Raw genomic sequence first — 26,297 nt, forward strand, 5'->3', positions numbered from 1 at the left:
AGTTGGTTTGAGGTTTTGTTTTTTAAAAGTCACTGCTCTTTACGGTCTCTACCATCATTTGTAGCACTTTCTTGTGTCTTTTCAATTATGCAATCTTTTTCATAGTTATGCTTCTTTCTTTTATGATGTGATGCCAGAAAACTGGTAGGAAATACAGTTTCATTATCTCCAAGAAAATATATATTGTTTTCAATAATAGAAATGACACTGTCAATCCATTTTATTACAACTTAGTGAAGGGTTTTCAACCAAAAGCAATCAAAAAATCCAGATGCTGAAACTAGTCTGGGGACCTATAAAAGCAAAGTTATTTGGTTACATTACAAATGCTTTTACATCAAGAGATGATAAAAGATACCTTCAGCAGGTTTCCCCCCATGCATTAGTAAATTTGGTTAGAATTTGAGAAAAGCCTTAATGCCAAAAATCCAAGCAGATGTACTAACCCCTCTCAGCCAGTGAGTGATCCTTCTAGCTGCTGCTGGTGCTGGTGCCTCTGAAGCATCACTTGATTAATTTGAAGGGAATAAAAGACCTCATTGTTTATTGACACATCTGGGTTGAGGTAAGGGCGGGACAAATGGGTAAATATATACTTCTGAGATCGTTTCTAACCATGAGGTCAGGCACCATAAATTTTCCATGGCTACATGAACTCTGGCAGCATTTCCCCCTACCCCCTGTAGAAGGTTTCCACTGGATTGTGAACTACCGTTCAGCAATATTTCCAATCAGATTAAAACATATATATACAAGCATAGTGGATTTTTGGTTTCCCACATTACATACTGTGCTACTATATTATCTTCAACAATAGGACTTTGTTTTTAACATCAATACTTGTTCAAAAACTGTTTTTTCAAACCTGAAATTTTTAAAAGTTGAGCTAATTTATTTTCTGAAAAATCACTTGTTCAGTGGGTGATGATAACAACAAACTCTAAAAATGAAGAATTAGAAGGATCACAGCTCCTCTACGGAAATTTATGAGGATCGCTCCTCTGTTTCTTCCTGGCTAAGTGACAGCGTGAGGACAACTTGCACCCAGAGCTACCTAAGCCGTAACAAGACTGGAAAGGAGAACAAAGAAAATGAAGAGATGATACCTTTCAGTCCTACTCATTACAGGTACTACCAACAGGAGCAGGTGCAAAAGTTTCTGACAACAATGAGTTTTTCAGATTTAAAGTGGCTAAACTCCAGAAAGCTGTTGTGGGAACGTTTCAAATCTAGATTCGCAAAGAGACTGTAAATCTTATTCCCAGAGGTTTTATTGTGTTCCCACCACCAGTTCCCACACACTGAGCTACAGTAATGCTATAGCAAAACTGCAGAAATAGCAGGGATTTTCTTATACTTATCAATTGCATCAAGAATGCCTGTTACTTCTTTAGTGTGTGATAGGATTTTCCAACATATTGATCACTATCAGTGCAACAAAGCAGTGAAATCTGAGCATGGATCAGCCATTTCAGACTCGGCTACATATTATTCTTTAAATTGTCTTGAAGTCCTATTGACGTGTGAATGAGATTTCTTGCAGTGCTACATGCTCCAAACCATTGCCTTCATAAATCTACATGAGTGGAACCCTGCTGAGCTGTGATTAAATTTGTTAAATTAAGGAATCATCACATTAGATTGATTGTGTTTTAGGAGAGTCACATGCACAATATTTAAAGGACTATTTTGTTTCTTCAGCTGGATGCAGTTCCAGGACACTATTTAGAAAAGAATGAGAATTGTTTTTCTAGGAGCTATGGCCAAAGTTTTGTTGAGCTGTTTTAAGGCCACCATCAACAATCCTTTCTGAAACTGTTGTGTACCTGCTATTGTTAAAACAAACACCCATGTTTACTGCAATTGAAAGACACTAGAAAAAAATAAACATTTTTTCAGTTTGCCGACTTTGTGCACTCAGCACAGCGTGTTTAGTCAGCAGTATTGCTCATCTGTTGACAGTCACATTTTGTTTCCACTTGTGTTCAAAGCAAAGCATTTCCCCAGACTTCTGACAACGTTGAGGACAATAAAACTACCTGTAAACCTAATGTGTTGTTAAAATCCTATTCACCTTAAGGTCTGTTCTCCACTCCTCCAAACACATACTTTTCCACCCTTTTCAGAGTAAAGCTTTTATCAATGATTGGAAATGATGAGAAGAGTAGTCGTGATGGTTCTGGTGAATTAGTGCAGCACCTGATCTCAAAGAAGAGCAGAAAGTTGCCAACAACCACCAAGTGACATGCTCCTATACAAACTCCAGGAACTTGGGCAGCACAAGAACTGGGACTACTGGATACTACAACAATAATTAAACTGAGTGCTGTAAGAACAGCAGGGATGTGATAGGAGAGCAGTAATGACTGGGACAGGCGTTTTCAATAAAATGCAGAAGGACAGATATAAAAGTTGTGGAGGTGGAGGTACAGAGCTGTGTGTTAGCAATGCTACAGTCTGCAGGGTAAACTTAAAAAAAAGTATAACAAGAATAAAACAAAACCACTCTATAGAAGGATAAAGACATTGTACTGAGTAATGCTGGGTAGTTCGCTACAATGCCTCAGGGTTAAGTCTGGGAATCAGTACAGATCTGGGTAACAGTATTAGTAATTCTAGCTGATAATTTGCTGTTTATCTGGAAACACAGACTTTCAGATAAAGAATGAAGATGCAAAGCCAGTAGTGGAGGAAAGGGAAAGATCTCCTTGGAGAATTCCTGTATTTTTTCATGCTAAGGTATTAAGTCCATTAAAAACACATATCCAAATGAATGAGAAAAATACTGAATAAGGACAGAAGTCACCCCGTGGAAGTCACCCTATATCATGTGAGGATAACAGAAACTTAAAAATCTACATTACTCTAGAACTGAAGGAACAGATTATTTCTCTTCAGATAATCACTGCTGCCACCGCAGAGGCAAAAGGGAAGAAGGATCATAAGCAAAGGGTTATAAATGGAAAACATGACTAAGCTGGAAGCAAAACTTAAATGTGATGTGCTGAAGTCAGAAAGACAACCTCCATCCCAGATCTGTGCAAAACTGCCAACTGCAATTTCAGTTCTGGTAACAGATACTTTTAATAACTAGTCAGGGATCATGACACAGAACTTGTAGAGCAGCAAATGCTGGGCTTGGATTAACAGCCTTGAGAGCATCCAAGTTTTTCTAAACAGAAAAAAATACAGTAGCTCTCTCTAGCCTTCTTTTTTCCACAGAGCATTTGACAGAGAGCTGTGCTGGAGACTAATGGCTAGGACAGATGGGGAATACGAAGCTGGGCAAAGAGCTGGTTTCCAGTGAAATGGCAAGAGATGGTTTTGAATGAGGAAGTATTAGGCTGGATAAAAGTTACTAGTAGAGTTACTCAATGGTTAGTCTCGGGGCAGATTTTGTTTAATTTTTTTCTTATCACATCTGGCACCAACTGTAGCAATGACAGACTTTACTAATGAGAGAAGCAGAGGTAGTATTTGATAGAGAAGAAAAAAAGGAGTATTAGCACCTCACATTTGAGAACTGACATAATAGAAATGGGACCTGAGACATTCAAGTGTACAAAATCCATCATCATTCACTGAGAGATTACAGTCAGAAACTTCACTTCATTATGAAGAATCACAGTGGTTCATCACAGAATAAATATCAAGACACCAAGATAATGCAACTATGCAAAAGGTAAAGGTTTCCTTTGATGATCAAGAAAATTAAGAGCTTGCTGTGAGAGCTTGTGCTTGTCTCTTCTTCATTGTGAGAAGACATTTGAAGAGTTTGTCTTAGGAGAAAAAACACTGAGAGAGAGAGAGGGGATACAACTGCTGTCTGACAGCAGACTCCAGACAACCAGAGCGACCAGGCACCAGAGCAGCCCACTGTTAGCACTAATGGGAGCAAACAAACCACAGCAAAAGATTCACCAGACCTTTATGGTGGAGCCTGCTAATTTTACAACAAGAATTACTTTATATATACACACACACACTTACATATATGTGTGTGCGTGTGTGTGTGTATATATAAGTTCACATTACAATGAAATGCATGGCACCTGTTGTATCTCACACAGTTAAGACTGTTTTATATTTTAATTATCAAAACTCTAGCTTGAGGAACTGAAAGCAAACACAAGGAAAATCAATTTGGAACTTTGGATCTATGCTTTCAAAAAAACCCACAAAAACTTTATCTGGGGGAACGTAACTGCAGTAATAAAGTCACTCCTGCACTGCTCCGGGGTATCTGAGCACTGCCTTCATCACAGGCAGGTGCTCACCCCCAAAAGCAGCAGCATCACAGGACAGGGAAAACAGAAAGATGAAAGCGGATCTGGAGGTAAATATGAAGAAACCTAAACAGACTGGATTTTAAAACTTTGCAGTTTATTCTCTTTCAACAGAGAGCAAGTCTTCTGTGTACCAGATGATAGAAAATAAGGACTACATTTTCAGCTCTGGGGATGTTATTTAAAAACTGAGTGATCAGAATCTAGCTTTTTTCCCCCTAAAACTCAACTAAATATATTCCAGTTAACAGCATCCTTAACAAGAAAAAAAAACAACAAATGTGTTTTCAAAGAAGGAGCTAGTCTGAGTTCTTGGAAGAAAAATATTAGATAAATGTTTCTTCCATGTACTCTGTGCCAAAGAAATGGCATTAACACTATGAAAAAGTCAAATAATCAAAAAAGAGAGGAAATTCAAAGTTATGGCTCCCCATGGCAACAGTGAGCAGAAAGGGTATGGAAAAGATGCTGTTATATTTTATACTTTCATCGTAACTCTTGGTATTGTTGAGTTTCGATGGGTGTGGGAGTGGTAGACCAGGTATTCAGATAATTCAAGTCTGCCTGTGTGAACTGAGGAATAGCTCAGGTGAACAGTTACTTGGGTCTGCTACTATGCATCTGCTCTCAGGTCAATGCAAATCCCTTGCCTTGTGTGTGAGGATCGCAGGAACCCAGACACAACTCACAGGAACCCATTACTAAGTTCGGTGAACATTTTATGGCCATTACTGGAATAGACCGACCTGAAAACCTGGGTAAATACATCACAAGAAGTCATTAAAACCAAGCAGAAATGGAAGGAAAAAGTGAAGTGCTAGAACTTTGCCTAGCATCAGGCAAATATTTAAGACTGACTGAGCTCACTATGGAAGAAAGCTGTTCTCACTTCTGATCTTCATATTATGTGAAAATGAGTTTTTAAAGCGGGAGAGAACTTTATTGACAAAGGGACAGAAAATGGCTATGGGAGCAAGAAAGTTGCAGCAGTATGGGCAAACCAGGAGCCCCTCAAACTCTAAACACTAATATCCATGACCTTGGGTAGCAGTTTTTTTATGTTTCAATTTAGCACAATAATTGCAGAGGCCATGTGCATGTCCCAATTCCTAGCTGCTCTGGGACGCAGCACGTTAGAGCAGCATTATAGTAGTGCCTAGGGACTTCAGCTAAGGGCTACACTGTGTAACAGAGCTGCAATAAATACATATAAAGCAGCGAAAGAATAGGGGGGGGGAGAGAACCCATTTCATGTTACCATGGAAAGTCAAGGCACAAAGATGCAAGTTCCTCAAAATCTAAGTCTGGAATGGAATCCACATCTCTCCTCAGTCTATGTCCAGGATCCTAGTCAAAAGACAGCCCTGCGTTAAAAAATGAAGTCCCAAGTGCTCTGTGTCTCTGCTGTTGAGTTTTTTGTCTACACTGGCAAGGAGCAGAATCCTGATCTTAGGTCTTCCTCTTCTCTCCAGAGAAACCTTCAGTTCTTCACAAGAACATGCAGACAACTTGGCGAGTGCATGATTAAAGAAGTCAATATAGCTCCTCTACCACAGGAGATGGGGCCTGACCATAAGGGTTTATGTTCTTAAATCTACCCAGCAAAGAAGAAGTGGTTTAGGTATAAACATCAGCTGGCCCACTGACAGGCAGTGCTGCTCAGGAAGCAATAATCTTGCACTGCAAGCTCTAATCCTCTTTTGAAGATTGACAATTGTTAATGAGATTTATCTTATGAGCAGATAGAAACCAAAACATCAGCTTCTCTCTTTAGCAGATGATAAGGGATTTTCTTGGAGATTTTTTACACAATATCCATTAAGGAGATTTGAGACTTCTATTCTCTCAGGAAATGAGGCAATGGTAGCAAAGTATTTCTGTATAGGTGTTAGAGTTATTCAAATCAACCATGCTATGGACCATGTCACAAACACTAATTCATTTAATCTCATGGTAGTCATATTTACAGCTGTGGGAAGGTTTAATTGGTCTTAGATTCAGAAACACTTGAAATGATTTTCAATTCAGGCCATTCTTTATATGCTCACCCATACTGTGAATAGCAAAGTATTGTCTATAGTGCAGAAATTACCTAAAGAAATATTATTGGCTAGGCTCAACTAGATGATCAAAAAGGTCCTTTTCCAGTATTGCAGTCTACCGTTATTTAAAAGAATACAAACTAGTGATAACATCAACCTATTTTCTGTTATTGGCAGTGTCACAAAAAGAAGATATATTGTCTGAAATCTACTTGACTCAAGTTCAAGTCAGTAATGCTCTAATAGCCTTATTTTGTGCATCCTGACCCATGTCATAGCAGTAGGTATGATCTCATCCCACTGTCACAGTGATCATCCATCATTGCAGTGGGCCAGATTTTCGCAGCTTCAGAAACAGAGGCTGAAAGGTAATGGTAAGAATTGCTCTAATCTTCATGTTCATAGCAATATGATGAGCAGGTGGACAAAAAGTCACCTCTGTCTGTAATTCGACAGAGAAGAGATCTTTATGGTTTTAATCTATTGCTTTAAGAACTTGTACAAGTACAAAATTTAATTGAAAAAATATATATCTATATTAACGACATTCTTCAAAATTATTTTGAAAACAACTCAGGACAGTTTCTTTGATAGAACTAGAAAGTACTTGGTACAGAAACCTTATGCAGAAGGTGGCTACACTCCCTTCTACGCATGCAAAAGTTCAGGAAGAGGAGAGAGAAACAGGAATTTTTGTCACTGAAGGTCAGGTAGTCAACTCACTCATCTATAAAGGCTGGTGTTCACTGCACTTTGGTGCATTGGAGACCACCTAGCTATTAAAAGTATCTAAACCTGCATTAGTCTGTTTGGTCTTACCCGTTTCTGGCTGCACCGTACAATCAAGAAGGTTTCAATACTGTGCTCTTTCAGATAAGCGTTGCGTTCCCCTCCAAAGCCCAGCTCCACCTCATAGTCTCCATTGAGATAGTTCAGGGTTGCTTTTGTTATGTGGATGCGCCTTGAATGAGACAAAGGACAAGCCAGTTTTATAGGCTCTGAAAAATTATCACCTAAAAAGCTAGTTCCTGTCAGTGACAGGTTCCATGTACTGGAACAAACAAACAATAAAACCCAATTTATTTAGCCATGCCACTACTCTTACAGATGTAGTACGGGAGTTTCATCTATTTTAAAGATGCAGGCCAGGAGGCATCTTCTTAAAGAGAGAGGTGTTCATGTTAAGCATCTTACACATCCATTTATAAGCATCTCAGATATAAAGCACTCATTCTTTTATTCACTTTGCTCTAACACACAGCAGATATATTTTTTTTTTTTGGCAAACACAGGCACTTCATAAGGACATGTCTACTCAGCAGACACATGTAATATATACTGTAGCATGTATCTTTTTTGTTTTATCACGTTAATCACTGTGATACAAGAGCGCCTTGTTGAGGTATCCTATCAAGTACCATAGTGTTATGCTTTCTTCCAGAGCTGAGAAAAGATGGAAAGGCACATAGAAAAATTATCTCATGGAGTCAACTTGGCAGCAACTCAGTCTTCAGTTTGTCCATACAGCGGTGAAACAAGAACCATCTCTGCTCTCTCACAGGAATGTTTCAAAACAAAAGGCTGGTCTGAAACAACGCTTCATACAAAATCCATCAATAGCTGGGATGCTCTCCAGCAAACACTGTTACCATACAGTCACATCTCTCTGTAACCATGACCAGCTCTGCTAGTATTCACACAGACCTGCTCATTTCTGTTACATCTATCAGCTTTGTTTCACAGAGAAGGAATTCAGTTCTTACCACAGAAGGATATGCCCATCTTGGGATTTTGTAGACTTTCTGTAACCAAAGACATGTAGACATGGAATAGAATAACCTTGCTACGTGCTTAAAGCACTACACCCACAGTTCATTTTACAGCAGACGTACAGACTCTCTCGACCTCAGTACCCCATTTCCCCACCTCACTGTGACATGTCAGACACAAAACACCACACGGATTAACACGACAGCTTTGATAAAGCAACTTACCCAGCTTTGCCCCCTGCTTCCATGTGGTTGGCTAACGTAACGTCGTTGGACCACACATCAAACTGCCACTTCCTAAGGCCCAAGACCCCGCAGTGAACTCTCCCGCTGTGGATTCCAACCCGCATGTTGACATTTACTCCTGTCACCTCCCGGACTAGTCTGAAAAGAGATATGGGAAAAAGAACATCACTAAGAACTGCATGGTTGTAGTCGGTGGCACAAACTTGCACCCAGAACACAAAAATCCATCACGACCCATAAATTATTCACACGTACATATGGTGCTGCTCATCCACATCAACAGGACAACAAAGCAAAACTAGACCAGCTGTACCGCTCTTGGATGGCCTGGCTGGCCAAGCAGAGTACTAATTAGAAAAGGGAGCCCTTGGAGTAAATCCATGTACTCTAAACTCATGATCAAGTTGAGAACTCATAAAAAAAAATCTTTGGGGCAGTAAAAGGAATAAAGTGCTGGTCTCTGATTTCCATACCAAAGCTGGACATAACCTGCAAGCACTCAGCCTCATTAAGAGTAATAGCATGTTGCAAAGAGAAAAAGGAAATGATTTCAGAGATCTTAATTTGTCTGTATAGCACCAAGCATCAGCTCTTCCACAGATGAAATATGATATGTGTGTGAAATACCCCACTGCAGTTGGAAAGCTTGAACAGGGCTTACAGCTGCAGTCAGAGCAGCAAAACCAGAGAACCACATCTATTGCAGTCACTCCAAACAGGCAGCTACAAATACTCAAGCTCTGATTTTAATGAGGTTTTGGATGCTCTGCTTACTCCCAAAATGACTGCTGGAATACTTTGTGGGTTTTGCCCTTTTAGGGCAAAAGTTAACTTCAAGAGCTGTTCACATGGAAAATATATTTAGGAATGCGGGTAGGGGAAAGCCTTGATGAGGCCACCAGAACAACTCTGCTTCTCGTTATTGCTGATCACATCATTCCCAGAATGTCCATGTTTCACAGGCAAATTCACCTACATCATACGGCACAGTCCTTTCCTTTGAGTTGTTAGCTCCTTGCAGCATGAAGTTGTACTTTATACCTATTAGATTTCACCCTCTTTGGTTTTCAGGTTCATCTAGTCCTTTCCAGATAACATCCTCTGGACAGGTAGGTCCTCCCAACTTCCTAACATCAACACAGATCTAATGTTTATGCTTTAGTTATTAATGAAAATGAATGATTAAAGATAGACCAATTCTGGACTCTAGTTCACTCCTCACAGTGTAATATGCCCCTTAAAAGACTGTTCAACATGACTTCTTGTTGAAACAGCTCCTACCCTCTTACAGTTCCTTTTTCCTTACAGTCCCTATCTTATGTTTAACTATCTACTCGCTGAAGTGACATTCATTATTTTTATTAACAAACAGCAGAGATTCTCTAGCAGCGAAGGGAAGGTGCATATGGGTAAGGTGCCACAGGCTTACAAACTGAAAGGGCTCCAACCACCACACTTGGGCAAACAACAGGAACTGGGGTAACGAAAATCCAGCTGCAGCCATAACCCTTGCAAGGACAACAGCAGCTGCAGTGTGGGTACAGCACAGGGGAGGGAAGAACATGCTGCACGAGTGCTACAAACCCTACTGCACCCTCTGCCAAGCCATGTTACTGACATAAGACCAAGGAACTTCTCCCAGTAGAGCTGTTGATGAGAAGGTGACTTTCTCCAGACTTTGCAGCAAACAAATGAGTCTGGTTATGCTTTCTAGACAAATGAAATATCCTTTGTTACCTTCCTTTTTTTCAGTTCATTTATACCAGCTGTACAGTGAATATAATTCTATCTTTCTGATCTGGGGTAACACTCCCTGCTGTTATTGCGCACAGATGAAATCAGCCTACGGGCAGGGCCCAGTGTTGGTGAAGCCTGCAATCAAATGTTCAGTAGCTATTTGTTACCTGCAATCAAATGTTCAGTAGCTGTTGGTTACCTTAATTGTGAAACCTCTTATCTTGATCCTTAGGGGAGGAGAAGGTGGGGGGGGAAGCAGGGGTAGTGAGAACAGAGTCACCTTCCAGACTTATTGAGAGATAAGATTGTTAAATGCATTCATCATGCATCAAGTGGGAAACAAGTTTTAAAGGCTGCTGAAGAGCTATTTGTAAACAAACACTGAGTGCACTTCAGCTCCATGTTTATTTCAAGGTAAGGTGGGTTACAGTTAATCAATGAAGTCTAGACATCCTGGTGTTACTCAGCCTTGTGGGGGATTACACAGCAACGTGTCAAGGTCTCTGGATTTCATCAGGCCAACTACTGCAGAAAGCGAGACTTTTCTGGGCAATGTACATAGTATCGTCTTTGTAGGGCTGGTGGCTGAGAATTGCTGCTTCTTGTGTTTGTCAACACACTTTGTCACCTGCCACTTAATTGTACTTCACATGGAAGAAATAGCATCCTTTCAAGGGCTACTGAAAACTAGTTCCTTGCGACTCCTTTCATTATGTGTTTTGCGTATAAACCCCAAAAGGAGACTGGTGCAAAGCAACAGAGTTTGAAATGAGGAAAGTAAAGGTAGGAAGTCCTGACAGTGGACACTGTATACAAAGCAACGGAATGCTGCTGCGTACTGCTCTTTCAATGGGGTCTCCTGGGTGAAAACACTGCTTTTCAAACTATGTATCTGTGTTATGAAAATGAGGCTGAGAAGTGTGGGTGTGTATTCATGTTCTTGCAGAAACTCAGATGGTAAGGATGTATTGTATCAAGCTCAGCAAATAGGTAGCTCTAGTTTTTATCGAGATGAAGTGGAAACTCCATCAATTTACTGAACAGGATGAAAGGAGAAATGCATAGAGATCTTCTACTTCTCTGTTGGTACCACTGATACTTTAGAAGATGCTTTCACAAAAAAAAAAGCTAGAAGAGAAGGGAAAAAGAAGCAGAGTCTCTGTGCAGGAGGGATGGTGTAGATATCAAGGTCAGCTCAGTTACCATCCAAAACTGACTGAACTTTGTGCCTAAACTTGCATACACTCAAGACGACCAAATAAATCTTCCCTCCTGGAATTCTGAAAGAATTGGCCTGTGAAAGCTCATGTCCGATGCAAACAATATTCAACATTGTCTGCAATCCTCCAAGTAATATAACTAGATATGGGTCTCATATTTGTTACTCTCTAAAGACAGAAACTGTCTGCACAAACACAGGATTGCTAGTCTGACCTCAGGAGCAGGCAAAGCCTCAGAACAGATTTTAAAAGAAAAAAATAAAGATGGGGAAGTAAGTGAAATAAAGGAAAAAGCACCATGGATCTGTCCCAGTCTGTGCCAGATCAACTTTATGGTTTTCTTCAATAATCAATTTAACTAAAGTAAGCAAGTCTTGAATCTGACCTTTTTGGCATAGGGACACATGGAGAAGGATTAGTTAAACTAGACAAGACAGACCTTAACAGAGGAATTGTAAGGTGAGTAAAAAGCTGGTTTAAAGACAGATAAGTGAAGAGTGACTGAAATTTAATAAAGTTATTATTAATTTTCTGATTTCACATTTCTGTAATTCACTGGAATCCTCCTTTGGGAATGAGACTTCTAGTAATTACAGTAACCTTTGCCTTTCTCATCAGAAGACTGAGCTCTGCTATCCATGTGGCTGTAGTGGACTCAAGTGTCTGTCTTTCTGCTGTCAAACCTTCACTGCATTTTGCCTTCTTGTTCCAGTTGGTCTCTCTTTTTGCTGGCATCAGTTCCCTGGTTTGGCTACCCTGCTACTAATGTAAGGAAGACTTAACGGGAAAAAGAATCTAGTTGCTGTTTGTTCTGAAATTCTCCATGGGAAACATGGTACTTACGAGATGGCCTCTATCATATCCATTCCCATTTCAACACAGCAGTGTGCATGGTCAGCTCTTGCTTCTGGCAACCCAGACACACAGTAATAGCAATCACCCAGGATCTTGATACGTAAACAGTGGTTCTCCTAAAAAAATGATAACAATAATAAAGGAGAGAGAAGTATTCAGCTTATATTCATGCTTGCAATAGCTTGCCTTTTAGGGCAGTGAATATTTACAGAAATCCAGTGAACCAGCACAGTATGTCATTCTTGCAACAGGAAAAAAAATATATCAGAATTATAATAGAAAACTTACAGCTGCTAGCTTATCAAATCTGGCAAAGAGCTCGTTCAGCGTCATGACCAGCTCCTGAGCAGTGCACTGGGAGGCCAGACTTGTGAAACCCTCTATGTCTGCAAAGAGGATGCTTGGGAAAAAAGAGAAAAAAAAAATATGAAAGCATCACAAAATTTGTTGCTGATATTTGTGTAAGTTCTGGGGTAGAAGTCCAGGGATGGGGAGGCATGTAGGGGTGTCCCAGCCCTATAGCAGCAAGGAGATGAGCACCCCTCAATGCCACCTTATGCTACAGTCTCTATCACACGTAAAGCCCTGAGGGGCACGGCCTCATCCCCTCCAGAGATTAGAAAGGGCAAGAAAACCCCACAAGCCTTTCATCCCCCCACCCTGGCCCCATGTCCAGAAAATTTACAGTATGCTGGGAGCTGGTGGTAGCATGATAATGCTATCAGCCATGATTAACAACAATGCTCTCCCTCACAATGACCAGATTAGCCCAACTATAAAATCAACACTTACCCATTTTGTTCACAATCCTCAACCTCTGAGCTCAATAACATCGCCTGCGTCTTAACTCCGCTGCAGAAAAACCACACTCCTCTGCCCACTTCCTCCGCTGCCAAAGTGCAGCCACAAAATGAAGTCCCTCTCTAGTGAATAACCTCAACCTGCCTACCACAGCTTTCACTCTCACTTCGGTGGTCTGCTTCCATGCGCACACCCCAGCCCCGTGGCTGCCCTGTACCGTGTGCCTGGCAGACACGCTCCTGCAATGTTATAAATGCACAAAGCCAGGGGCGATGGCACCGCGCGCTGCCGGGGCAAAGGCTTGGGCGCAGCAGGGCTGGCTGCACATGCCCTAACACACTCGGCTGTCCTGGTGAAGACTTAGCATCCGGCTTTTATACTCTTCATTCACTGGAGAAGGAAATCTACACTGATTTACTCTACTCTACTCATCTCCCAGCTGTGCACGCTTCTCACTCATTGCTTATTTCTTTTTTTTGCTCAGCTTCTAAAGAACTACAGAAATGAAACCTCCCATTTGCACCACCCCTTCCAGCTGGCTTAGCCCCTGAAACACTATAAAAATATACACCTACAGCGTGCAAGAGCTCCTCTCAGTAAGGCCGCAAGCAGGCATCGCCCAACTTTCTGCCGAATGACAAGTGCAGCCCTTGCCAACTGAGGCAAACCTCTGCTATTGCAACAGGGAAACGGAATCGCTCCCATCTGCCCAGGCCAGACCGGGAAAGCCCTCTGAAAGCAGCGTGGACTCTTTTGAAAGCACAGTTATTTGAATCACAAGTATTAATAATGATTCCTTGATTCTAATTAATTAATTTTAATGTGGTACTGCAAAGATATTTTTTTTTAACTGGAAAAAGATTCTAATTGATAATTACAACATTGAAAATATTGATTTGCAATCAGCACAGCCATTATGCTAAATTTAAAACTATTCAGTAAAACAAGCACCGGACAATCTCTATATAGATCTAAGATAAAATGTATATATGCACACATATTTATACAAATATAAAATTCATAAGCTATACTTGTATATTGGAACATTTATCAAGTGGTTGATTTCTTCTTTGAAGTTGATTATTGCATCAAGCTGTACGTGAATAGGAAGAGAAATTAAAAGTGTAAATAACGAGCACTTTGGAATTGTTTCTTCTTTGTAAAATAAAACTCCAGCGCGTTTTAGGCAAATTGCAGAGGCTGTATTTTCAGTTGGAATTCCCTGCAATGTCTTCAGACAGAAAGCAAAGACAACAAAAACATTTTCACAAGCATTTTCTGCAAAAATCCTGAAACGCATTTCAATTCTGGAATGCTTTTTGTATTTTCCTTCTACATTTCAGCTCCAATAAATCATCAACCAAACATATTGCATTAAATACTTCTTTGTTAGCCAGGCTGAAGCCAAAATGTACAAGAAAAAGGCAAGTATATTAATATATACTTTGCCATTTTTTAAACACTTGAGAAAATACACAAAAAATACATCAAGATTTCACATATATGGTTTAACGGTTGGACTTAATGATCTTAAAGGTCTTTTCCAACCTAAGTGATTCTATGATTCTATATTTACAAATAAAAGTAAACCTCCCAAAGAAATACACTTGAAATCAACTGAAATCCTAGAGATGTCTGTATTGCTTGCTAAGCAACTTAAGTTTGTGTTAATATGTAATGTACAAATAGGATACGTCTCCATTTCTTGTGGAGTAACAAAATATATCTTGTTGCAAGCGTGTTCCTCTTCCAGCATGGGGCAAATTGCAAATTCCTCACTTGTGGACATGTTCACACCCTTTGCTTGTGTGCGTGTTGTAACAGCCATGTGTTATAATAGGAGAAATACAGAGCAATTGCTGCTCTGACATTCAGATAGCAATGCGTATATCTGAAAATACTATACAGGGATGCCCTGAGCCTTCTGCTCATGCCTGATTCAGAAAATTAGTGCTAGCATAGAGTCCTAATCAACATGGATAAATGACTGAAGGTTGCCTCCTCCATTCCCCATTACTATCATGCCAGATAAATGGATCAGACATTCCTAGAAGTTAAATCGCCGCAATATTTTCAACCAGGCAAATTAAGTAATCAGCAGAGACCCATGGAGCCAACTTATGCACAGATTTATGCCTTTTCAAATTGGAACTACTTGATTACAACATTTTCTCAAACTTGTAACCTTCTACGGGTGACCAGCAAGTTGCTCTCTGTTCAAATTCAGCAGCTATCTATCTCTTTCATCTTGATCCTTGCCTTGCACTTCCAAGGACAGCATGGTTGCAGCTCCATATGCACCTCTTTGGCAGAGTTCTAGAAAACTACAATTGTAAGCACTACAAAAGGGTTTATTATGAGAATAAAACCTGGAAAGCTGCAAGATGGGAATCAGAAATCCATTCTGCACACCAGCTGGTAGCAATATTGGGAAGTTAACATTGTCTGACGGCCCTGTTTGTTAGGAAGCCAACATTTAGTACATGAGATGCTTCTTGGAATGAGTGTTTTGTTTGAGGAAAGAGGGATGCATGAAACAATTTCAACAAAGCCAGTTTGATAATTTTGGAGAGGGAAGTCAAGGAAAAAGAAGTTTGGTTTTATCTAAAGGAATGAATTACAAGTATTTTTTAAGACGCTTCAAGTCTTCTCACTCTTGAACGTGGACATGACTCTTGGCAATAAGGGGAAGAGCTTCACCTGGCGCATGCCTTTTCCTCTTTATATGAAAACCTACTCAGAACTGGTTACCTGCTAAGTAAGTCCTTTGCATGACTTAGTTTTTGCACACTTTGTGATTAACGTGAAGGCATCTACCTGAAGGGTCCATCCCTTTGCCCCTCTTCCATGTCAGTTAACCAAGTAACATATGCACCTCTTCTCTTGCAGCACCTGAACATATTCCATTACAGGCTTGAGACAGCTGTGTGATCTGCTCTGCAGCCAAACAGCTACGCCACTGAGCTGTCAGAAGACACTGCCTGGGACACATGGGCTGCAGGGAATGGAAAACCTCATCACGGTACGGAAAGGACCATGTGGGAGATGGCAGAGGACAGAGCAGTGATCTGGGAACTGAAGACAGAGACGGGAAAGACAGATTTGTGGCAGGAGACTGGAGAAAGAACAGCACATAACCGTCAGGGAAACAACCCTTGCAAGCAGGAACCCAGCCTGAAGCCTCTCTGTCCTCCGCTCTAAACAGAGAGCTCTGAAGCCACTAAATCACATTTTCTTCCTCCTGCCTAATCTGTTCCCTCCACATGCCCCTGCTAGCACCGCAGCTCCAGCAGCAGAGACAACAAACAGGTTTATCGCTCCCAACCCTGCTAATGACCCGCAAGGGAGAAATGGGTCCAGTGTACGTGGTGCTGTGTCGTGCCACTTCTATTCCTTTTGTTATTAGCCCCAGTAATCCTTAAATTCAGCCTTCTCCCCGTAAAATACCCAATAGTCCAGAAGCAACTAGGAAAAAAGTAGATTTCTCTTACAATAGCCATCAGGGAACAGCACATGATCGTCATCCTGTGTTTAGTCAGAGCTTTTCTTTAAAAACAAAGCCCACTATATCTCCTTACACACAAAACATGCATGCAGTGGGATTGCAGGAGCATCTCCCAGTCCTGCCAGTGCATCTTATCCAGACTAGGAGTCTTGGAGTGTAAACACACAGCTTCCCACTACCCTTAGATCCTCACTTCCCACTTCAGTCTTTCATGTCAGACTACCCTTAGCAATGAAAAGATTTTATTAAAGGATGATGGTGATGGATGATTGTGATGAAGGGCACATCTCAAGCCAGCTATTTGTCAGTCTCCAGAGGGCAAGGCATTTCCTTGCTGGTGGGAGCACAATGCCAGTAATAGGCCTTCCTTGTGCCAAAATGTGGAGTAAACGACAGTGGTCAACAAAAGGTCAAATGAAATAATTACTATAGCTATAAAATATCGTGAGATAAGTAAGGCAGTGGTTTAGAAGTACTATTAGCTGAAGCTGACTCAAGGGATTGACCACACAATCTGCAGCCTGGGCATCAGCAACTATTATCAGCCCTGGGTCCCTTCATCTGGAAGGCTACTGCTTTATGGAAAAAACAGTTTAGCATGTAATTAAAACGTTGTAATGGCTTCAGAGCTCTTGATATATTTTCCACTCCGTCACTGCCTTCAAATTTACCATCTGATTGGGTTTTGTCCAGCAGTAACAAGAGAATGACCTCAAAAAAGACAAAAAAAATTGTTTATTTCTGGGAAAGACAGACAAGAAAAGGGGAGTTATCATTCATTTTATAACTTTTTAAAAAATTATTTCTGTTTAATTTTGGTTGAAAAGTACCACAAATTGTGTTATAGGGTAGAGGTGAATACTTTCCTAAGCTCCTATTTCAGCTCCTATTTCCAGCAAGGACTGGCTCAAGATTTCATAGCTGTACAAGGCAAACTCAGTTTTGTGCCTGTTGCCTTACGTGGCTCATGCAGCTGACAGGAAAGAAATACGAAAAGGAGCTTGGGTAGCTTCCAGATTCTGCCATCTTTCCCTCTGCTTAGGGGCCAGGCTGGTACTTGCCTGCTCTTGCCCAAGACCCAGGCAGGAGAGCTGGAAAGGTGGATGCACGGAATGAAGCATCCCTGAGCCCAATAGCCCCGGGCTGCCAGGCAGCATAGGACAGGCTGGGCACACAGGTCTAGCTGCCACTGCCACTCGGATGCCTACCTGTGCCTGAGCTCGGCCCTTACCAAAACCACCACCACCACTGTGGACTGTGAGTGAGATCCTTCATGAGCAGGATATCTAGATGCTTTCTGCAGAGTGCTTCGCATAGCTGCAAAGGCAGAGTGAGGTGAAATGAAGAGAGAAGCAGCTAAGATGCAGAGCCAAGAGGAGAAAATTCCCAAAGTGCTGAACTTAGCTTTCCTATTTTTTTGGTCTGTAACGCATTCACAGAGCAGTTAAGATACACACAGACAAGCAGCTCAGGTACCAGCAGGAGCCTCAGTGTAACACCCCAGAGGTCAGCAGTGTGAGCCTGCCCAGCTTGGGCTGCTTTCACAGCCTGTGCTCAGGTCCCTCCCACTGCACCTTGGGTCCTACCACCGCAGGTCATTTAAAACTAGCTCTTGTAATTCAGGTGATCCTTGCTGTGACTGCACCACTAACATACCCTGAGGTAGAAGCATCACAGGACCTTCTGGATGGCAAAAGAGAAGGTTCTCAGCAAGAGTGCAGGAAGGGGAGAGATCTCGGCAGAAAGCAAAGAACAACGTAAGGAGGAGGAAATGCTAAGGACAAGGTGGGAAGCAGGAAACCCACATGAGACATTTAAAAACCACACACACCTAGAGAGAGGGATTTTGAAGTGCAGCCTTTAATGTCTGAAGCTCATAGAGTTATCAAAGGAGTGACATGACACAGCCAGGTTTCCCTGCAAACGCAGGATTATTCAAAACGCTAAATTAAATCATCAGTGCTTCTAATGTAAAAACAAAAAAACAGTCGTGTTCTATTTCAAGACATGTGCGTGCCATGCACGCCAGCCACAACATAAATCAAGCAAGGCAAGAAACACAAACCCTATCACCATCACAACGGTAATGCCAGTCATGAATATAAACACCATGTGTTACTGGAAACCGAACACCACAGGCACTGCATGGGAAACAGAACAAAACCCCAGACTCGGTGAGCTTTAATGACTTACAAAAACAGCAAAGTGCATCTGACTGTATGTGAATCAAAGTCATGGTATTTTACTGCAATGAATGCTACCTACAAGGGAAGAAAAAGTTAATGTACCATAATAAAATAATCATTGTTCACTAAATACAAGCTCACTAATTTGCATTCACAAGCAAATGTGTAACAAGAGAAAGCCATTTGCTGTAGACACAGTATGCCCTTGTCAGTAAATTCACTAGGCTAATTGGTGAGGACAGTGTCTCAGGGTGCTACTTATTTTTTAACACCATCCACTGCTATTGGTGTTACATGTCATTAAGTCAAGGAAGGACATAACATGTCATTATGAACAAGGAAGAAGAAAGAAGAAGGATGGATTGGGATGAAGATGACAAAACTCTCAGCTGAAGGGTTGGGTCAAGCCCTTAACACCAAACTAGGCTTTCACAGAATCACAGGATAGTTGAGTTTGGAAGGGACCTCTGGAAGTCATCTTGTCCAACACCCCTGCTCAAGCAGGGCTACCTACAGCTGGTTACCCAAGACCATGTTCAGGTGGCTTTTGAGTATCTCCAAGGTGGGAGCATCTCGTGAGCAGTTTGGTAAATGAGTCAATTTTCACACTTGGACACCTGTTTAAAAGCCAGTTCCCTGCCAGCACTGTAAACCCAGAAGTTATTTTCCAGCTCCAGCAGCATAAACATAGTGTTAAGTTCATCTAGAAGTTCCCAGAAGAGACATGGCATTAAGATACACCCAGTCTCTCTTTCCTAGCTGTAGCCACTTGCGGATGGGATGATAAGGAGGTCCTCTGTCTGCTCTCTCTTCTACCCACCCTATACACAAAAAGGATTTCAGCTTCCAGAAACACAAGTGGGAACATCTCATAATGCTGTTTCCCTCCTGAATTTAATAGCAGCAACAACAAAAGGACAAACCAAAACAAGCTGAGGACAAGATCACAGCAGTGGCACAGTGACTGCGGTCAGGCAGCACGTCTAGGTAAAGCAGCACAAACGTGAGCAAGGGCAGCAAAGCCCAGCTAAGGAGAGCGAAGTGGCCCACACAAATCACTGTGCTGAGTGACAGCCTGGCGACTGGTCCAGCAAAGGCTGCAAGCTACTTCCAGACTAACTCAGGTCTCAACAGCACGTCAGCCTTGCTCTCTAGGGATGTCTATATGACAGGCTAAGGTCTTAGCCTTAGCGATACAAAAAGTGTTCTCCAAAACAGCAGGACATCAGACAGACCAGAGGTTAAAATATTTCCTTTTCCTACAGTCATGGGAAAAAAACCCCAATAATAAAAAGATACACTCTCTTTCCTAAACTTATATGGTCATTTCAGAGAAGATCCGTTCACTATTGGAAATCACCTATTGTTTCAAATGAGCCCTACCACTTCTGTGACACATCAGCTGGCACAGCAACCTCTTGGGAAGTGGGACTCCGTCGTGCACCGTGACAGTGTTCCATCTTAAGATCAGTCATGCTGGCTCCCACTTGCTCAAGAGGGTGAGAAGGCACATATGTACACAAATGCTGTGATAAGCAAAGCAATACTTTAGAGAAAGAATAACACAAAACAGGAGAAAATACACACAAAACCCCTACAAAGCCAAAAGCCCAGAAAACTGTGAGCCTTTTCATCTTCTTCTTTACAGCAAAGGGCAGGAAGCCTCCTGTCCCTCTTCCAAAGTAACCAAAAATGTAAACCAAACTCACATCCCATATTTGAGAAGAAGTTCACTCTGCAAGACCATACCAACTGAAACTGGTGACAGAGTGATAACCGACAAAGAAGTAGGAGACCAGACGGCTCTCAGAGACACTGGTGGCAACGTGCAGACTGCCATCCGCAGAGCCACTGCATGACGACAGCAAGGCTCATTGCAAAGATATAAACTGCAGAACCCTGCCTTTACTTGATTTTCCCATGTTTGCTCTCAAATGAGTGTTATTGGAGGTTAGAACTGCCTGGGGGACTCAGTTGGGAGATTCACATCTCCAGCACAAACTCTCAGCATTTGCGGTTGCAGCTCTGTCTGCGTTAGCAATGTGCTCCTGGGAATGCCCCGCTGAGAGTGTCTGACCCTGCTGGCACTCAAGAGCTGCTGAGAAAAGTGGCACCATACTTTCCATCATGGTGAGTGCTCCTCACCTCGATGCTTGTGGTCTGTCCTTCACTGTCAACGCAGGAAATGAGAAGAAATTAAGATCCTGAGATCACCAACCAGAAAGGGAAGACTGCACCAGTCATACAGGGAAAAGTTTTTCCATGACCTTCCTAGGTCTGCAGTTTACAAGCATGAGTAGTAACCCCAGTTACTGGAACTTAGTTATAGCTAAGCAGCATCAGTACTCATTTTTTTATTTTAAACACAAAAAACTTGCTACCCTGTCCCTCTAAACATCTTGAATTAAAAGATTTTCCTATTTCAGCAGGCTATATTTAACCAGATTGATTCTTCACTGGAAACAGGAGTAATAAATAGCCTTTTGGGAAGAAAAACTATTTGGGGAAGGCAAAACAAATAAAGATAGATATGCAGTGGCTACCAGCCAAACTATAGGTAGAACATGTTATAGATGTCTTTGAGATGCGTGGAAGGAATTTTATTACTCCATCATCGCAAGCCAAATTAGATGCTGCTGTCTGCCAAACATAAAAAAGAAATCCAAGCCGCCTAAATGAGATTTTGGGGTATTAAGAAGGAGGGACTCAAGACCTTTTTCATGTATCTAGGAAGGGACCGATGGGAATGTGAAAAGTGTTCCAATCACTCCGGTCAGGGAAAAACCCATGGAAGGGAGAAAGATGCCAAATCCCTTCCAACTCCAAGGAAGTTTAGGAAGGCAAAGTTGAAGGACATACATGGCCTTTTGCAGAAAGGCGCAAAGGAACCATGCATACTGCTGACCCCAACAGTGTCTCTTTGCTTTGGCTCCGAGCAAGCCCAGACTCACCCAGGTCTGCCTGACCAGTGCAAAAGAGCTGGCAGGTCTGTCCAAACTGGAGCAGCCCACACCAAAATAAATATCAGATTCATTTGTCCCACAAGACAGCCTGAAATCCAGAACTGCATATAAAACAAAAAGGAAAACCCATGTTATTTTCTGGTTTTCAAACTTCAGGCATGCTTTTTGCTGTGAGCATTCTTGCAGTCTGTTTTCTGGCATTAGAGCAATCTTTGATGTCAAAATCCTGCCAAAAACCAACAAGAAGGAAGGCAGAGCTAAGAGAACTCTGCAAGAAGGGACTATCCATTACCACCACAGCTGTAGGAGTCTGGCACTATTCCTCCCTGCCCTCCTTCGAGAGAACGGCTTGCAAAAGTGACTGAAGCCATAGAAGCAGCACAATAGGAAAGAGAAACAACTAAAAACTTAAGTATTAAACCAAAAGACAACCTGTTGCATAGAAGCTGTGTGCCAGCAATCAATCAGTCGTCAGAGAAGGCAACAGAGTAATAAATTTTGGCACAGACAGTTAACATGTTTCACATGTATATCCTGGGTCAGGGACACAGGATAGAGACTGAGTAAGTTGCATCTAATCGAGTTTGGGATGCTTTCTGTTATATATTGCTCAGGTCTTTGTCTTTGGTGGTGAAGGAATCAGCTCTTCATAGCTGTGCAAACTGCATTCAGTATGTTCTCCCCTGGTATCATGGATATTCAGTCAAACAATGATGCTTTTGTACTCCCTACCCAAAAAGCTGCAGTAATTCTGCATGCAGTGGTCATTTCAACCTAACCTTACCTCTTCCTCACTCTCTCCAATAGCTTCCCCAGTGTCCTGTCCTTTTGTGATTTATTTACTCCGCAATTTCAGTAAGTCAGGGTTTTCCCTCTGGAAAGTCACTACATAATGAAAACATTACATTAGTGTATAAACGTCATAATTTAAAACATTAAGGAGCAACTAATATAGTTATCTTGTTTTCCCAAGGAAAGTAGGCACCAAAATATGCAGACTGTTTCATGGATAAGCTGAGAATGGACAAGTGATGTGATGTTCTGTATACAAAATTACCACTTGTGTTTGGGAGATTACTAGATCAATAATACTGAAGTGGCCATTTGCCGGGCAAACTGATTGCTGAAGAATAGGAACATGAGTCTTACTGCCCTTTTTGGAACAGTCAACGTGAGTTGACTCACTGCCTCCTCATTTCTATACTTTTAAATGTAATCGAGCAGTTGTGTTTTCAAAATGACACCGATGAAACTCTAAAGAGAGATGGACCCAAAGCATATACAGAAACTTAACTGTGCACACTTCATAACAACCACTTTTCTGAGAAACACCAATGCAACTGCAGTGGAGAATAACTTTAAAATGAAGACATAATCCTTTGTTAGCTATTCTGAAAGGTAAAATGGCTGGCCAAAGAAAATGGCACAGCTCGTTAACTAAGGGATCAACTTGTTATTAATTAATAAACAAACATGATAATAAATTTAATAATAGAACACATGATGTTTTCAGTGAGAAGGGAGATTGGCCGTAATTTCAGAATTAAATGAAAAGGAAAAAATCCCACAGGAAATTGAACTCGTTATCTGGTTATTGTACACTGCATTAATATTCCTTACCTGATAAGAACCAGTAATGAATAGACATCCTCAAGTCATGAGTAAAGTTCTCCCACCTTTACAAGGGCTACAATTTAACATTAAGGGTTTTCTTTCCTTTTTAAGATGCGATCTACCATCACATTGCAATTGATCAATGGCACTTGAGCTGACATGTATCTTTGGTTCCCTTTGCTGACACAGAAAACTCCAGGTGCCATGGAGAAACAATGTAAATATAATGAAATTCTGTACAATCAATATCAGCAGTAAAAACACTCCCCCTTCGAAGGCAGTATAGGTGAGATCACTAAATGAGTATTCTATGCAAATATCATCCTTGAACAGGGAATATTAAATTCTAAGCAACTCTTTAGTCCCTAACCTACCTCATATTCCAAATACTTTGCATATGTCCATTATTTCATAGATATTAAGCAGTGTTAAATCTACTTTATGGCATTCGGATCATACAACACATCACTTTTGTTTTATTATGCTGGTCAAGATACTAGCTATCAGGACACCTTGAGTTTAATCTTTGACAGCCCATCATTTGACTCTGTGATCAGTTACTTAGCCTGCTCTGTCTCAAATTTCTTTCTTTGTAAAATAAAATAGACCATTGCATCTCTAGCTTCTTAAGCATATGAAGTCTTCAAACTGGCATTAAGCAATTGTTGAAATGTCATTGGTGCTAGAAAAGCAATACCACACTATTTTGCAGAGACAGCAGCATGGTATATAAAGTAAACATATAAAGGGGCTCAAGGTCACATGGAAAAACCATGGCCAAGCAGGAATGTGAATCCTGGCCTCGTGAATCCTGGCCTCATGAATCCAGGGAACATCCGCACAAAACCTACTCCTGAGATGCTGGAGCAGGGACTGTAGTGTGGCAGGTCTGCCCACTGCATATGTAAGTCTTTTTAACTTTCCACTGAATCTCCCCTGATTTTTGCAATCAGTGGTTTCTTCTCATAATGAAGCAGACGTATAATTTTAACTTGATTTTAAGAGAATTACTGTAATTGCCACCACCAGAATAATAGATCTGTGTATAAAGAAATGGCTTTTCTCTTGCATTTTCCACTGGAAAATTTAATTTCTGTGTTAATGCATTAAGATATTTCACTAAGCCATTTGCTTGCTACTCTCAATATTCGCAAAGTATTATCTCCAATGAAGTTCCTGTAAACAGTTATTAGTTTACCACTGAACTAATACCAATAAAATCAATAGAGTTTGACCAGATCTATTCTATAGCATAGAAAGCCACCTTAGAGAGCACTTAAAATATGTATTATGGTAATGTGTCTTAGACCATAAAAATAAGAGGAAAGTCATTGTGTCAGATCTTCCTACATCTACGCAAAATCAGCCTAGCTGATTTCTGCTTACTTTCTATGCCACTACAGTAGCAGCAATTTTGGCTTGAAGATTAAAAACAAAAAAATGAAATAAAGTGCCTGGCATTTGAAAGGACGAGTTCAGTTCAGTTCAGAACAGCGGGTGTCACAACTTCAAAACACTTCTGTATATTCATCTGTTATATATTCCATAAAACTAACCGCTACTTCAAGCAAGGAGTGAAACTGGAGACACAGCTTGCTGATGTCCCAACGCTACGGTGGCCTTTCACAAAGCCGCGTGAAATGGAATTAAAGTGCCATGGAGGACACATGCCCATCTGAAGGCTAAGACAGCTGGCAATAAAATTGTGGCTAATGAGTCACAGGACGAACAGGTTGGGACTTTCCCTGTAGGGGATTCAGGGAAGCCAGAGCTAAATTCACTTGCAGAGCAGGAAGACGTTTGAACAAACTGTCTCATGTGAAATGTCTTATAGAGTACATATGTTAACAGCAACACAGCTCCCGTCCCTAGCACAGATGCATTCAGGTTTCTTAACAGATGCCTTGGATTAGAATAATTTGTTCTTCCAGATAGGAGTAGCCATGACCATAGTAAAGTGTTTCTAAAACAACATATCCGTGCTCTCCCTTGGGGGGGCTGTACTGTAACTGTACAAACTAACGTGGTACAAGTTTCCAGCGTGAACAGGGCCCAGGGCTGTCAGGCAGATCTGGAGCGATGGAGAGGGGAGCGGAAGGAAACAGAGCACTCAAACAAAACACAAACCATAAAGATCTTTGAATAAACTGGAATTTGTAAGACGCGCACTAAGACAAATAGCAGCTGTGGTATTTGATGTTCGTGTAGCTGTTTTTAATGCTCCTGTAGTTCAGATATCAGAGATGATTCCCTATTTTTAAGTACCAAGTCACTCTCCGGAAGCCTGAAAATGCTTAGCACAGCTACTCTATTTCTTATATACCACAATAAACAAACTTGCAAAGGAGCTGGATTCTAAAAGCCAGTGCAAAGAAAGAAAGAAAGGGGAAAAAAAAAGCAGCAGCCCACACAGCGTCAAATGCTGGTAGGCTCAGTGCTAAACAGCAGATGATTCTTAGTGAATAACTGCCCTAGATTTTGCAAACAATACAGGGAACAAAAATAGAAACCCATTTACATATTGCTGTTAATAACTTTCTTTATAGTGTCACAGCTAGAGCACAATAACTGCAGCCATGGCTTAACTTGAAAGCCATTCACTGTGGAAGAGTCAGACAGATACTGTTTTCTCAGTCCTTATGCAACTGAAAAAAAATCCTGCTGACAACAGCCAGTCACCAGAATCCTTATAAACGGAACCAGAAAAAAAGTTAACAGCAGTCAAAGGCAAAAGCAAATCATCCCCAGGATCTCACCGGCCTCCGCCCCTCCTGGTTACTTCAGACATGCTGTGGTTAATCAAGGACCACTGAGGCTAGAAAACCCAGCAGATAAATTTTCACTTCAGTTTGAGCCTCGTTATAGCATCTTACAGGAATATTTGACTGGGGTTTTTTTAAGGTTTTGTTTGTTTGTTTGTTTTTTTAATTAAGAAATACAGACAGGCCTCAGACTAAGTCAGCAGCTACAATAAAAAAGGATATGTGTCCAGCATTTAAGAACATCCCTACCACATCTGCGCTGCCTGCTACATGACTGTAGCCAAATCTGTGCTGGGAGCCCATACTTCTGC

General features: G+C 41.2%; 1 protein-coding gene across 2 annotated transcripts in view; it reads right to left on the reverse strand.

Moving 5' to 3' along the window:
- Positions 1 to 26,297, reverse strand: part of ADCY5 (adenylate cyclase 5) — a gene marked incomplete at its 5' end in the record, with an annotated part of 220,279 nt that overhangs the window by 47,717 nt on the left and 146,265 nt on the right. For both annotated transcript variants that reach the window (XM_082314450.1, XM_082314449.1), the window contains 4 exons: positions 7,148 to 7,289; positions 8,323 to 8,481; positions 12,144 to 12,271; positions 12,444 to 12,555. In XM_082314450.1, coding sequence (XP_082170576.1) covers positions 7,148 to 7,289; positions 8,323 to 8,481; positions 12,144 to 12,271; positions 12,444 to 12,555 — 541 coding nt within the window. The remainder of the gene's footprint in view (positions 1 to 7,147; positions 7,290 to 8,322; positions 8,482 to 12,143; positions 12,272 to 12,443; positions 12,556 to 26,297) is intronic.

The sequence above is a fragment of the Platalea leucorodia genome (assembly GCF_965183815.1).
Source record: "Platalea leucorodia genome assembly, chromosome: 5".
Taxonomy (NCBI): Eukaryota; Metazoa; Chordata; class Aves; order Pelecaniformes; family Threskiornithidae; genus Platalea; species Platalea leucorodia.